The 14,665-nt window shown below is 42.8% G+C and overlaps 2 protein-coding genes across 2 annotated transcripts; both read right to left on the reverse strand.

Moving 5' to 3' along the window:
- Positions 1-1,317: 1,317 nt before the first annotated feature.
- Positions 1,318-6,023, reverse strand: Pcdhb6 (protocadherin beta 6). The gene has a single exon (XM_045132994.1). The coding sequence runs from the start codon at positions 4,666-4,668 to the stop codon at positions 2,275-2,277; it is 2,394 nt and encodes a 797-aa protein (XP_044988929.1). The 5' UTR covers positions 4,669-6,023; the 3' UTR covers positions 1,318-2,274.
- A 4,210-nt stretch (positions 6,024-10,233) lies between these two features.
- On the reverse strand, positions 10,234-13,841 carry LOC101597717 (protocadherin beta-5). The gene has a single exon (XM_012950207.2). It carries the CDS (start codon positions 13,639-13,641, stop codon positions 11,242-11,244), a length of 2,400 nt encoding a protein of 799 aa, XP_012805661.2. The 5' UTR covers positions 13,642-13,841; the 3' UTR covers positions 10,234-11,241.
- Positions 13,842-14,665: the final 824 nt, after the last annotated feature.

Here is a 14,665-nt window from a genome sequence, read left to right on the forward strand (position 1 = left end):
GACTGGCTAACAGATCTGCTCAGTGGAAAGGAAACCATATCTGGAAGTGGGAAACAAGTCAGAATCATATCCAGATAATGATTCTGCTTTCCATTGTCAAGTTCCCACTAACCTTAGACTATAAGATGTCTAAACACTTTTAATTCTCTCTAAATTAATAATGGTTATCCCATTTAACTGGCACTGATTTCACTCTCTGTTGGGGAGTCTGTTTCTCTTTTTCAGATGGGAACTGGACCTGAGAAGATTAGATAACCCAGCATAATTGGGGAAATGAGCTTTCTTAGTTAAGCTGATATCAGCACAAGGGTGATAGAGAAAGATACTGAGGACACTCAACACCTACCAAAACAGAGATCCAGATGCTCTTAAGTGCCCATCACTTAAGTAGACTCAAAATGCTCCCAGCATACCTCAGGGAATTTTGTGGAAGAGGGGGCAGAAAGATTGTTAGAGCCACAAGTTGAGACATTGCATCTCCCCCATAACTGACTGCTGTCCCCATAATGCATGACCCACAACCTCCATGGAGTTCATCTGCATTCCCAATGAGGAAAGTTTCTTCAAAAAAGAGGCAGGGAGGAGGGAAAGGACTGTACCAACATGTGATGTTTACATACAAAATATGTCCATATCCAATAAAAATAAATAAAATAATTTTTAAAAAATGTTCTTCATAAAACACCATAAATATTACAGAAATAAAACCAAATGTGTGCTAAACTGTGAGCATAAATGGTTTCACAATTGATAATATACACACAGCATTAGAAGGGAAATCTGGAATTTTAGTACCCTATTTAGGTCTATGTTAAGCATTATCTATAGAAGCTTGACAAAAGGAAAGAAGTTTGAAAATAATATTATTTGAACTTATAAAATACCTTTGAATTCTCAAATTGGTAGATGACAAGAACGTAGAATGTGTCCACCTGTGCTTTGTGCTCTGTAATAGTATAGAGTGAGTGTAAGGAACCTCTGTCTTGAGATGATCACAGTTTTAAAAATAGGCAGTAACATAACTTTACTCATTGGCAAGGGAAAATTTTGTAGAGGAGATATTAGAATTTCCCTTTTTTATGTTTGAGGCAGGGAGGGTCTTATTCCAGCCCAGGTTAATCTGGGAAATCCTTCTACCTAGAGTTCTGGGATGAAAGGCAGGAGACACCTTGCTCTGATGATATTCTTTATTCATTAAATGACTTTTTATAAAAACACTGCCAAACTGTTAATAACATTCAGGAAATGTTTATTAAGCAATTGCAATTACTTTGATATTACAAGATAATGTTCTTGCATGAGGTTCACAAACTGTAGGTTAATATGATGACATTTCAATACAGATTTATATTCTCAAAATGTGTTGACAATTAGGATATACTGAAATACATTTAAGTATATATACAAAAGATATATAAGCATCTTAGTATTTAGACACCTTTAGTGTTTATATGTAGGGTTACACAGTATTTTAAGTAATTGCCTCAAAATGAGTTGTTGGAAGATTAACCAATATCCGATATTCACAATTAGAACAATTCCTACATAGCTATAGTGAAACAACTACAATAATTTGCTGTAAATACAACCTTAAGGACTTTGTACTATACTATATATTTTTTTGGCTTGTTTTTTAAGGCAGGATGTTGCTCTAGCTCAGGCTATTCACTATGTAGTCTCAGGGTGGCCTCGAACTCATGGTGATCCTCCTACCTCTGCCTCCCAAGTGTTGGGATTTAAAGACGTGTATCCACCATGCCTTGCTGAAAATGTCTTTTAACTTAATCATGCATGTTATTGATGCATACTGCTAATGCTTATTTTACTACTTTTTATAAAGATGCTCCACAGTCTCTTGATCACTAGGCTAAATGACAGGCTTTTAACTAAACACTGCTCTTGAACTTGCATTTTTGGAGGAGTTAGATAGATGTTTGAGAGACACTGTTTTCTCTGTTATGCTTTATAGTTTGTCTTACTGACACTCCCTGTATTTGTAAATTTTAATATAAAAAATTCAGTAAAGTTTGAAATCAAATAACCCCATCTTTCAAACGTATAATGTAACTAGGTGTGGTGGCACACACCTTTAATCTCAGCACTTGGGAGGCAGAGTAGGAGGACTGTTGTGAGTTTGAGGCCATTCTGAGATTACATAGTGAATTCCAGGTCAGCCTGGGCTAAAGCAAGACCCTACCTCGAAAAAACAAAACAAAACAAAACAAAACGACATTTCCAAGGTTGATAAGTAGAATTTACTACAGTATTCAATACTTAACTGACTAGAAAACTATTCCTAATGGTGGGGCTATCCTTCATTTCCCCCTCAGTAGTCAAAGGAGTGAAGCTGGGGATAACTGGCTTTCTCAAGTTGAACTCACCTGTCATAGGGTCTCCCATCAGACAAACCTCATACTGGTAGCTGTGGGACAGCGTCCCCGCCCCGCTGACGTCCACCAGGTGTCCAGGAAAGTGGCCCTCAGGCAGAGAGCAGCCACCCAGCGAGGACGCCCCGCTCCTCCTGCACAGCCTGACCGCCACCAACACGAGCACAGAGAAGAGGAAGAGCGAAGACACGGACGCCAGGGCGATGACCAGGTAGACAGTGAGCGCGTCGGGCGGCGCCGGGTCGCGCGCGCCCTCGGCCACGGGCAGGTAGGGCTGCGAGAAGCCGTCCACCAGCAGCACGTGCAGCGTGACGCTGGCCGACAGCGGCGGCTCGCCATTGTCCTGGACCAGCACGAGCAGCCTGTGCCTGGGCGCGTCGCGCTCGCTCAGCAGCCTGGCGGTGCGCACCTCGCCATTGTGCGCCCACACGCTGAACAGCCCAGGCTCGCTGGCCTGCAGCAGCTGGAAGGACAGCCAGGCGTTGCGGCCCGAGTCGCCGTCCACCGCCACCACCTTGGTGAGCAGGTAGCCGGGCTCGGCCGCCCTGGGCAGCAGCTCGGTGCAGGGCGTCGACGCGTTGTGCGGCGGGTAGAGCACGAAGGGCGCGTGGTCATTGGCGTCCAGCACCAGCACGCGCACCAGCGCCTGGCTGCTGAGCGCGGGCGAGCCTCGGTCGGCGGCGCCCACGCGGAACTCGAAGGCCCGCAGCGCCTCGTAGTCCAGCGCGCGCAGGGCGAACAGCTGCCCGCTGTCCGCGTGGATGGACAGCAGCGAGGCGAGGGCCAGCTGCGGGTCTTGGTCGCCTTCCTGGGGCGGCAGCAGCGAGTAGGTGATCTGGGCATTGGTGCCTGAGTCTGTGTCTGTGGCGCTCACTGTGCCTATGTGCAGGCTGGGGCTGTTGTTCTCTGGGACCAGCAGGGTGTAGGAGGTTTGGCTGAAGGCTGGGGCGTTGTCGTTCACGTCGGACACCTGCACTGTTATGTTGTGCTCCGTTTTCAGCCTGGGTGTGCCCATGTCTGAGACGGTGATGGTGATGTTGTACTTGTCTCTGCTCTCTCTGTCTAGTGCTCCATCTGTTTCCAGAGTGTAGAAATTCTCCGTCGATTGTTGTAGACGAAATGGGAGAGTGTCATCTATGGAACACATAACCTTCCGGTTGTTTCCAGAGTCTGCATCGGAAACGCTGAATACTGCCACTATAATCCCTGGCAAATTTTCAGGGATGGGGCTGATTAATGAGGACAGGGTCAATTCAGGAGCATTGTCATTCACATCCATGACCTGGACAATTAAGACGCATTTTCCTGTTAGACCACCACCATCTGTGGCCTCCACATCCACATGATAAATCTGAAATGCCTCGAAATCTAAAGCCTTTATCAGCCGAATTTCCCCTGTCCTTGCGTTTATTTCAAAGGGTTTGCTAAGAACGTCGTCTTGAAATAGCTCATATGACACTTCCCCAAAGGATCCTGAATCTAAATCTCTAGCTGAGACTGAAATAACCAGAGATCCGATGGGCTTGTTCTCAGGGAGCTGTGCCTCATAGAGGTCATGAGCAAATTCGGGGCTGTTGTCATTGCTGTCCAAAACCTGTATCTGAACCTCCGTGGTCCCTGACCTGGGTGGAGACCCGCCATCCAATGCAGTAAGTGTTAGTCTGAGTTGGGACTGCTTCTCGCGGTCCAATGCTCTATCTAGTACTAGCTCAGGGAACTTCTTGCCATCACTGCGACTGCGAGTGAGAACATGGAAGTGAGGGTCGGTGCTGATTGTATAGTTTTGAAGACTGTTACTACCAGTGTCTAAATCCTGGGCCATTTTCAAAGGAAACCTCTTTCCTGGTATAGTATTTTCTGATATTCTAAGGAGCACTTCTCTGGCTGGAAACTCCGGAGCATGATCATTTATATCTCCTACTCTCAATGTAGCCTGAAAAAGCTGCAAAGGATTTTCCAGTAACAGCTGGAAAGGTAGCAGGCATGGCTCCGTGGAGCCGCACATCTCCTCACGATCCAGTTTTTCTTTTACCAGCAAATCCTGTTTCTGAAGATCAAGCTGCAAATACTGCCTGTTCCCTTTGAAAACAAGTCTTGCTCCCCGAGTAGCCAGCTCTCCCATCCTTAGTCCCAGATCCTTTGTCAAGTTACCCACAAATGAGCCACTTTCAGTCTCTTCCAGTATGGAATACTGAATTGATTCTGAACCCACCTCCCACAAAAGCATCCCCATCATTAAAAGCACCGCTTGCCTTTTCAGCTGTACTTCTGTCTGAAGCATTGCTGTTGTTATGGCTGCTTCCCAAGGAAAAAATAACCCTAAACACCACGTTCACCTTGACCCTTCAAAAGTCTTTGCTGTAGATTTTTAGGTCCAATCTTACTATTTTTCTGATGAGCACTTCCTTTCTGAAGGCTTCTGTCTTAGCTGTGGCGGCAAATGTGTTCTGTACTTTTTTTTTTTTTTTCTTCAGCATTGGAATGAAATGGAGTTCTGGACCTGCAGAGGTTTGATTCATTCTCTTAGCCTGCATCGCCACCACGTGTTCAAAGCGATAACTTCATGAGATGTTTTCAGATCAATTCCATTTTCAAAAGTTGAGCTTTATGCAGCCTTTTAGGTCAATCCACTATTTCTCAAAATGAGCAAGAGAACCATGTGCATAAAGGATTTCTTAGGAGCCTTTGATTTTAAGTCAAGCCCTGGGCTTCTTCCAGATCTGGAATTAAATTGTCTGCTGGTGCCAATGGGAATCTGCGCTTTGACTTTTCTTTTTAAGGGAGTCTCATAGGTACAAATGTAAGAATCACTCTCTCAGGTAATGCAGACTTTTATCATCAGTGATGATTCTTTATCAGGGCAATTGATCATTGATGAGTGGTATAATTGCAATATTCTAAACAGTACATTTTAAAATTTTCCCAATAAACACATTAATGAACTACACCAATCATAAAAATTGATTAGCAACATGAATGCAAAACAAACAATACGTTCTGTAAACTATGTGACTCATAAATTCCATGAAGAACAAAGTTAACTTGTTGTGTGGCCATGCTTGCACAGTAATGGGAGGGAAATTGAAGACAAGAAGTCTTACGATAGATATAACTAAGCAAATCAAATAATTTCTTTATAAGAGGAACTAGGAGGAATCAAGTATTCATCATAAGCATTTTAGAATTTGATTCTATTTTCACATGGTTAGATTGGGTATGGTTTTAAGAGGGTTGCACCTTTCATCCTAACTTTAAAAAATCAAATTTCTCTCATTTTAATTGCTCAAAATCTAAATACATTACCATACTGTAAGAAATGATGTGCAGGTAAATATCATCAATAGACATCTCCAACCAGGCATTGCGTGAACACCTGTGAGGTCAGCCATTAATTGGGCCACTGAGGCAGAGTGACAGCAAATTTGAGGCCAATCTGGACTATGTAGAAGTTTGATGCTAGCCTAGACTACATAGGGAGACTGTCTAAACAAAGAAAACAAAACAAATGAAATCTAATAAAGTAAAACAATAAACCACTAGACAACTATTATCTGATAGCAATGAGGCTACTAGTCCTCTTAATATAGATGGTGCAAAAAGGTGATTTATGTTGAACAAATACTATGAAATTCAATGATGAAACATCATAGCTATAATTGACTACTATCTATTTTCTGCTCAGAAAATTTAAAATGTCTTTAAGTATCTAGAAAAATATGGCCAAGTACACATATAAGAACATAAAATATAATAAACATAATTCATTTCTGATAGAATTTATTTTTTGAGATAAAATCAACTGTGCTAAAGAAAAATGTACTTCACATCAGGGCCAAGATGATGGAAGATTTACAAACAGGATATAGAAATTACTTCAACTCTAAGCAAAATAAATAAAGTTAAATAAAATATAAACCCTCAACAACTGCGACCATCTTATAGCCAAAAATCACATCTATGGAACAAGAATAAAGAAAACATCATATGAAAAGCCTTCAAGATTTTCTTGTAAAAAATCACTGAATGTGGTCTGTTTTGTGAACACATTAATAACAAAATGAACTGGCAAAGTCTAACCAACAAACATAAACATCTTGGATGAGTTTGTTCACTTCCACCTCCATAAATGTTTTGTCTGAATGGATGTAATGGTTAATCTTGATTGTCAAATTGATTGAATTGAGAGGTGCCTAGAAGATTAGTAAAGCACTCCACTTGGCGTGTCTACGACAGGTTCCCAGAGAAAATTAACTAAAAGAAGTAACCCACCCTGAATATAGGTGGCACAATCCCATAGGCTGGGGGCTAAGAAAATCAGAGAGTTTTGAAAAGGGTGAAATACCTCTAAGGTAGGCATTCTCTACCTCCCCTTCTTGGCCATCCTGAGGTCAGATGTTCCACTATGCCCTCCCTGCTATGATAGACTAATACTTATGATTCCTAGAGGTTTGTCAGTTTTATTAATATATTTCAAATAATAAGTTGTTTCATATATGTCTGTATTACTTTTGCTTTGAATTTCCTTGAATTCTATCATCTTTATTATTTTCATCCTTATACATGGTTTGGGCTTAATTTTACTCATATTTTTCTAGATTGAAATAAAAAGTCAAAATAGCAAAGAGATAGTCAATTGTGTGAGGTCTTTATTCCTTTTCTAATTTATTCATCTAGTGCTATACATTTTCCTCTTGGTACTGCTTTATCTATGCATCCAAAACTTTGATAGATTGTATTTTTTTTTTCATTTGAGTTCAGTATTGGAATTTCACTTGAGGCCTCTTGCCTGATTCTTGCATTACTTAAAATGTTTAGTTTCCAAGTATTGGAATGTTTTCTTTTATACTTCCTTTATAGATTAGTACTTGGTTTCCATTGTGGTTAGAGAACCCAGGCTGTACTGTTCCACTTCTAAATCAACTGAGTTTGTGTTGTGCTCCATTGCTCTTCTGATCTTGGAGCTTGCCTTTTACACACAGAATGTAGTAAAAATTAAGTTACAAAATAAAACAAATATAATACATGTAGAGTAATGATTAAGAGTGTACAATAGCCAACAAATTGAATTCTCAGAAATAAGAAACAGGATAAGACTAGAGATACAATTGTTAGGGGTATAATGATAGAGATGAAATAACCCCAGAGATAAACATGATATATTAATTTTTAGAATGCATAAATGCATTTAAGTGTCCAGTAAATTAATGAAAAGATTATGATATTATTTTTAAAGTTATGCTAACTAACAAAGTAATTTATATTACCTAAAATCTGAGAAAAGGCAGAAATTATATATGTAGTATATATACTTTGTATGTTATATACGTTCAAGAGGAGAGGGGATAAAATGATCAATAATCAGAATGGTTAATATATTTATAATTATTTTTTGTTTTTCTGGGGTAGGGTCTCACTCTAGCTGAGGCTGACCTGGAATTCACTATGCAGTCTCAGGGTGGCCTCAAACTTTCCGTGATCCTCCTACCTCTGGCCCCTGAATGCTGGGATTAAAGGTGTGCGCCACTATGCCTGGCTCCTATATTCACAAATTTTGAATTAAATCATTAAATTGGTGATTTCAGCTTTCTGTGGCCCAACCACCAGTCAAGTAAATGCATGTTTAGATGTTTGAGAGCAGAGAAGATGTTTTGTGTGTGTGTGTGCAGCCTCTTTTAGTATGGCACTTGAGAATACACGGTAGCAGCAGTAGGAAATAAGAAGGAAAATGGATTAAGGGGCCTGTCAAACAATGGATTCAACTAGAAAAAAAGTATGGAGATAAAGTTACAGTTTTGTACAAATTAACAGATAATTTAATTCAAATGGAAGTAGAAAGATAAAGGGCTCAAGGTAGAAAACAGGGGAAGCTGAAATTTTTATTGAGATTTTGAAAATACTTAAAGTTGTGGTTAAACCAACTCATGAAGCTGAAATGGTGAGTCTTTATGATCTTGATTTTAAGAACATTCCATTTGCAACAACATTGCACAACATTACATTGAAAAGAGCAGAAAAGATGATCCTTATTGTAAGCAATGACCTAACCTCTGCAACAATCAATATTCTGGATAAAAAGAGTCAGCAACTGACCAGGTGGAGCAGTCCTATCTCTCACAGCTAGGATATGGCCATCTACTGAACATGAACCTTTTCATGATTGGAAAAGACTTTGCGACCCTGATTGAGTAAGACCAAGATTTAACAACTTCATGTTCGAGTAGACAAAAGCAAGAATATTGTCCAAACAAAAGCAATGGCCAAAGACCCTCATTTCTTTGCAAGTATTAGTGAATGCTCTTTGTTTAAGCCAATTACAGCTTTAGTTTCATTTTATTATTCCTATTTCCTAAATAAAATTAACCAAAGTTCCCAAAGTGACTACTATTTAATGAAAGTATTCAATCACCTGATAACTCATACTTACTTCAACACTCTGACAAATTAACTAGAACAAGCTCAAACTCTGAAACTCCTTTGTAAAGACTAAGAAAATAATTCTATTACTGCAATAACCCATGGTTTCCTCTGGTGTCAAACATACTTTGTGTAATGAATAAATCCCATGTTGTCATAAAGTATGCTCCTGATAATCTTTGTCTGCAGGGCATTCTGACCTGGAATTCACTCTAGTCTTAGGCTGGCCTCAAACTCATAGAAGTCCTCCCACCTCTGCATCCTGAGTGCTGGGATTAAAGGTGTACACCACCACTCCCAGCTAACACCTACATTTATAGAAGGCTATCAGACATAACCATTTGAAAGTACAAGTTTGAGCCAGGCATGGTGTTGCATGCCTTTAATCCCAGCACTTGGGAGGCAGAGATAGGATATTCGCCATGAGTTTAAGGCCATCCTGAGACTACATAGTGAATTCTAGGTCAGCCTGAACTAGAGTGAGACTATACCTCAGAAAACAAAAACAAAACAACAAAAAAGCAGAGGTTCAACTTTAGGGAGTATGGAATGTGTAAGAGGATAAATAAGCATATAGAAAAGGAAGAATAAGCCAGGCGTGGGGGCATATGTCTTTAATCCCAGCACTTTGGAGGCAGAGGTAGGAGAATTGTCATGAGTTCAGTGTCACCCTGAGACTACATAGTGAATTCCAGGTCAGGCTGGGCTAGAGTAAAACCCTACCTTGAAAACCAAATAAAAAGTGGTGGTGGTGGTGGGGAACTGGAGGGATGGCTTAGCAGTTAAGCACTTGTTTGTGAAGGCTTGATTCCCCAGGGCCCACATAAGCCAGATAGCCAGGTTCACAAGGGGGCGCACGTGTCTGGAGTTCATTTGCAGTGGCTGGAAGCCCTTGGTGCACCCATTCTCTCTCTGTCTCTCTCTCCCTCCCTCCCTCCTTCTCTCTGTATGTCGCTGTCAAATAAATAAATAAAAATAAACAAAAAAGTTTTTAAGGGGGGAAGGGAGGTGGAGGAGAAAAGAAGAATGCCATTCATTTCATTCTCATAGAAAATAAACTGGCTATGGACAGAGATTTCTCAGAGGATAAAGTGCTTGCCTGGCAACAGGGATGCCCGAGGTGGGAACCTCAGATCGCAAGTAAAGCTAGACACTGTTGTGCAAGCCTCAGCATTCCCAGCACCCAATGGCAAGAAAGGAGGCAGAGACAACATTATCATTCAAAATCTTGTGGGCCAACTATCCCAGTGAGAACCAATACCCAAACATTTCATTTCACCACAACAGGTATGTCACACTAAAAGTGTGCCCACATTCACACACATGAACATGCATAAATATCATACACACAAATTTAATTTAATTTCCCTTCTTCCTTCACTTCCTAATCTTATAAAGATAACAGTAATATCTGACCATGTTTACTCACATATTTCATTTGTTATGTAATTTATTACAATTCCTTTAAAATTTTGCATAAATTGAATGATGTAATACTTTTTTTCTAAAACTTGACATCAAATAGACTGTGATGTTCTAGAATACATAGAGAATACAATTGGTGTATGATTTTATTAAGATAGTTCACATCCAGGCATGCCAGCACATATATGTAATACCAGAACTTGGAAGAACAAGGTGGGAGAATAACAGCAAATGTGAGGCCAATTCAGTCTATATGGCAAGTTTCAGGCCACAGTGTTTGTCTCAATAAAACAAAAAATCAGGCTGGAGAGATAGCTCAATGGATAAGAGCATTTGCTGTGCAAGCATGAGGACCAAACATTGGTCCCCAGCACTCACATAAACAGGGGGCTCTGGTTCAGTGAGAGACTCTGTCTCAGAGAAGAAGGTTGAAGAGCAATAGCAGAATGTAGTAGACATCCTCCTCTGGCTCTCACATGGGTGTTCACAGAGTGGGCATCTTCACATAATATAAATCCCACATACATCCCACACCATACATATTAATGTCCATGCAAAAAACTAAAATCAGGCCAGGTGTAGTGGCACACACCTTCAAATTCCAGCACTTGGGAGTCTGAGGTAAGAGGATGGCCATGAGTTCAAGACCACCCTGACACTTCCTAGTGAATTACAGGTCACTGTGGGCTACAGAGACCCTACCTGGAAACCCATCCCCACAAAAAGTCAAAAATGCGAACACACCATCATCACAAAATATAACATGTTACTATCATCAATATATATGGAAGATCAAACGCATAAAAGTAAAACACCAATAGCAGTCAAGGGGCGAGAATGTAAGCATAAATGTGAGGAAGTAAGTTGACATTATCCAGAGCCCAATGGAAAAATCCATCAGGAAAGAACATGCAAACTACATCTAAATGTGAATGCTGCTTCATAACACTCCGAAATTCCACATCAGGGCTATTAAAGGATGAATATGGAGAAAAATCACATAATCACAAGATTTCTAAAACAATCCAAGACTACTTTGAACAACAGCATCTTTTCTTTCCTGTCCAGCCTCTTGGGTCTGAAGGTTGGGAAAAAAGGGCTTAACGAATTTGAACTCACTGGTATCAGGAGAACCACCCACCAGACACACCTCATACTGGTAGCTGTGGGACAGCGTCCCCGCCCCGCTGACGTCCACCAGGTGTCCAGGAAAGTGGCCCTCGGACACAGAGCAGCCACCCAGCGAGGATGCCCCGCTCCTCCTGCACAGCCTGACCGCCACCAACACGAGCACAGAGAAGAGGAAGAGCGAAGACACGGATGCCAGGGCGATGACCAGGTAGACAGTGAGCGCGTCGGGCGGCGCCGGGTCGCGCGCGCCCTCAGCCACGGGCAGGTAGGGCTGCGAGAAGCCGTCCACCAGCAGCACGTGCAGCGTGACGCTGGCCGACAGCGGCGGCTCGCCATTGTCCTGGACCAGCACGAGCAGCCTGTGCCTGGGCGCGTCGCGCTCGCTCAGCAGCCTGGCGGTGCGCACCTCGCCATTGTGCGCCCACACGCTGAACAGCCCAGGCTCGCTGGCCTGCAGCAGCTGGAAGGACAGCCAGGCGTTGCGGCCCGAGTCGCCGTCCACCGCCACCACCTTGGTGAGCAGGTAGCCGGGCTCGGCCGCCCTGGGCAGCAGCTCGGTGCAGGGCGTCGACGCGTTGTGCGGCGGGTAGAGCACGAAGGGCGCGTGGTCATTGGCGTCCAGCACCAGCACGCGCACCAGCGCCTGGCTGCTGAGCGCGGGCGAGCCTCGGTCGGCGGCGCCCACGCGGAACTCGAAGGCCCGCAGCGCCTCGTAGTCCAGCGCGCGCAGGGCGAACAGCTGCCCGCTGTCCGCGTGGATGGACAGCAGCGAGGCGAGGGCCAGCTGCGGGTCTTGGTCGCCTTCCTGGGGCGGCAGCAGCGAGTAGGTGATCTGGGCATTGGTGCCTGAGTCTGTGTCTGTGGCGCTCACTGTGCCTATGTGCAGGCCGGGACTGTTGTTCTCTGGGACCAGCAGGGTGTAGGAGGTTTGGCTGAAGGCTGGGGCGTTGTCGTTCACGTCGGACACCTGCACTGTTATGTTGTGCTCCGTTTTCAGCCTGGGTGTGCCCATGTCTGAGACGGTGATGGTGATGTTGTACTCGTCTCTGCTCTCTCTGTCCAGTGGTCCCTCTGTCACTAACGTGTAAAAGTTCTTGAACGTGGGCTTTAAGAGGAAGGGGAGATCGTTCTCAATTGAGCAAACCATCTTGCCATTGTCTCCGGAGTCTAGATCAAAAACATTGAAAACCGCAACCACCGTCTCCGGGGAGTTTTCTGGGATGGAGCTTGTGAGAGTGGACATGGTCAATTCTGGGGCGTTGTCGTTTATGTCCACCACCTCGACAGCGACAGTACATTTTCCTGATAGGCCCCCACCATCTGTGGCTGCAATTTCTACGTTATAATATCGACTTTCCTCATAATTTAGCGTTTGTTTCAGATGAACCACTCCTGTGATTTCGTCTATTGCAAAAGGCTCAGACACTTTATTGCTTTGAAATATGGAGTAAGTGATATGCCCATTGGTTCCAGCATCAAAATCTTGGGCAGAGACAGTGACAACTAAACAATTGAGTGGGCTGTCCTCAGGAACCTGTACCACATATCGTGACTGAGCAAACTGGGGAGCATTGTCATTAATATCCAGGACTTCAATGCGCACTGTGGTGGTCCCAGTCCTGGGCGGATCCCCGCCATCCAGCGCGGTGAGGGTTAATCTGAGCTCAGGCTGCTCCTCCCTGTCCAGCGCTTTGTCCAGCACCAGCTCTGGGTATCTCCTGCCATCTCCAGGATTGTGAGTGACAATATGGAAATGGACTTTGGGGCTGATGGTGTAGTTCTGAATGGTGTTGTGACCTATGTCAAAGTCCTGAGCTGTTTTCAAAGGAAACACCGTCCCTGGCTGGACGTTCTCTGGGATTCTCAGGAGCATTTCCCCGTCTGGGAACTCTGGGGAATGGTCGTTTATATCTGTGAGTTGTAGATCAGTTTGAAAAATCTGCACGGGGTTTTCCAGTAACAGTTGGAAATGCAATATACAGGGATCTATCCCCCGGCACAGCACCTCACGGTCTAGTTTTTCATAAACCAGCAAATCTCCGGTCTTTACATCGAGCTGCAAGAGCTGTTTGTTTCCTTTGAAATGCATTCGCGCACCTCGAGTGGCCAATTCCCCCACCCTCAGCCCCAGATCTTTTGCCAGGTTGGCCAACAAGTAGCCACTTTCTGTTTCTTCTGGCAGGGAATACCGAATTGCCTCACAGTCAACCTCCCACACAAGCAACAGAACAGCAAGACAAAGAACTTGCCTTTTCCATGGCGTTTTCAATAGCGCTGTCTCCATTGTTCATACAGGGTCTAAAACGTGTAGTTTCTTCAAGTCGGTTACACTCCGCTCATTTGGTTTGAGTAAATGATCTTGAATTAACTCTTATTCACTGATTTGCTTTTAAATAAATTCTTTTTCCTGAGATCCATATCTTAATCATATCTAAATGCCTCTTTTTCTCAGAGAGAAATCAGTGTTTTGATTCCCAGCTTAATGGTTTTCTGGGCATCTGTACATCCCAGTTATGCACACTCTTAGCCTGCAGCGCCACCATGTGTCCTTATTTACAATGGCATACAATTTTATTTTATTCCAAATTCCTATTTTCTGTTTAATCTTCAGAGATTCTTTTGAGTCCCAGAAACCCTCAACGCTGTGCTCAGTTCTTAGGTACTAGCAGCTCTAAACATATATATACCAGTTGTCCAAATACTTTTAAAAAGAACTTACATGACATTTCTCTCCTCCTCCTGCTCCACCACCACCACCACCACCTCTTCCTCCTCCTCCTCCTCCTTCTTTTTTGGTTTTTCAAGGTAGGGTTTCACTCTAGCTTAGACTGACCTAGAATTCACTATATAGTTTCAGGGTGGCCTTGAACTCCATGGTGATCCTCTTATCTCTGCCTCCCAAGCCTAAGACGTATGCCACTATGCCCGGCTTAACTAACATTTTAAAAATAAGTACTTTTCAAGTACACCAAATGACTTTTCTTTGTAGGTTTATAGTTTTAATACATTAACATATGGTATATGGGATATTTTTGAATTTTATACTAATGACTTATACTTCAAAATATAAAACATCTTGGGAAAAGGTTGCAAAAATAAAAATGTAGGTAAAATTATAGTCAAAATGAAACTTTCCCAAACCAAAGATATTCCCCATTGTCATTGTTTGGTTACTTCACTTTCCTGAAAATTTATGTACTATTAGTACCTCATTTTTCATGGGTTAAAAAACTTAAAAAAATCCTTTTAGGCAAATTGTGTCAGAGAATTACTCACTTGTGCCTGTATTTCACTTAACAAGTGTGAAA

This window comes from Jaculus jaculus, chromosome 13, assembly GCF_020740685.1.
Source record: "Jaculus jaculus isolate mJacJac1 chromosome 13, mJacJac1.mat.Y.cur, whole genome shotgun sequence".
Taxonomy (NCBI): Eukaryota; Metazoa; Chordata; class Mammalia; order Rodentia; family Dipodidae; genus Jaculus; species Jaculus jaculus.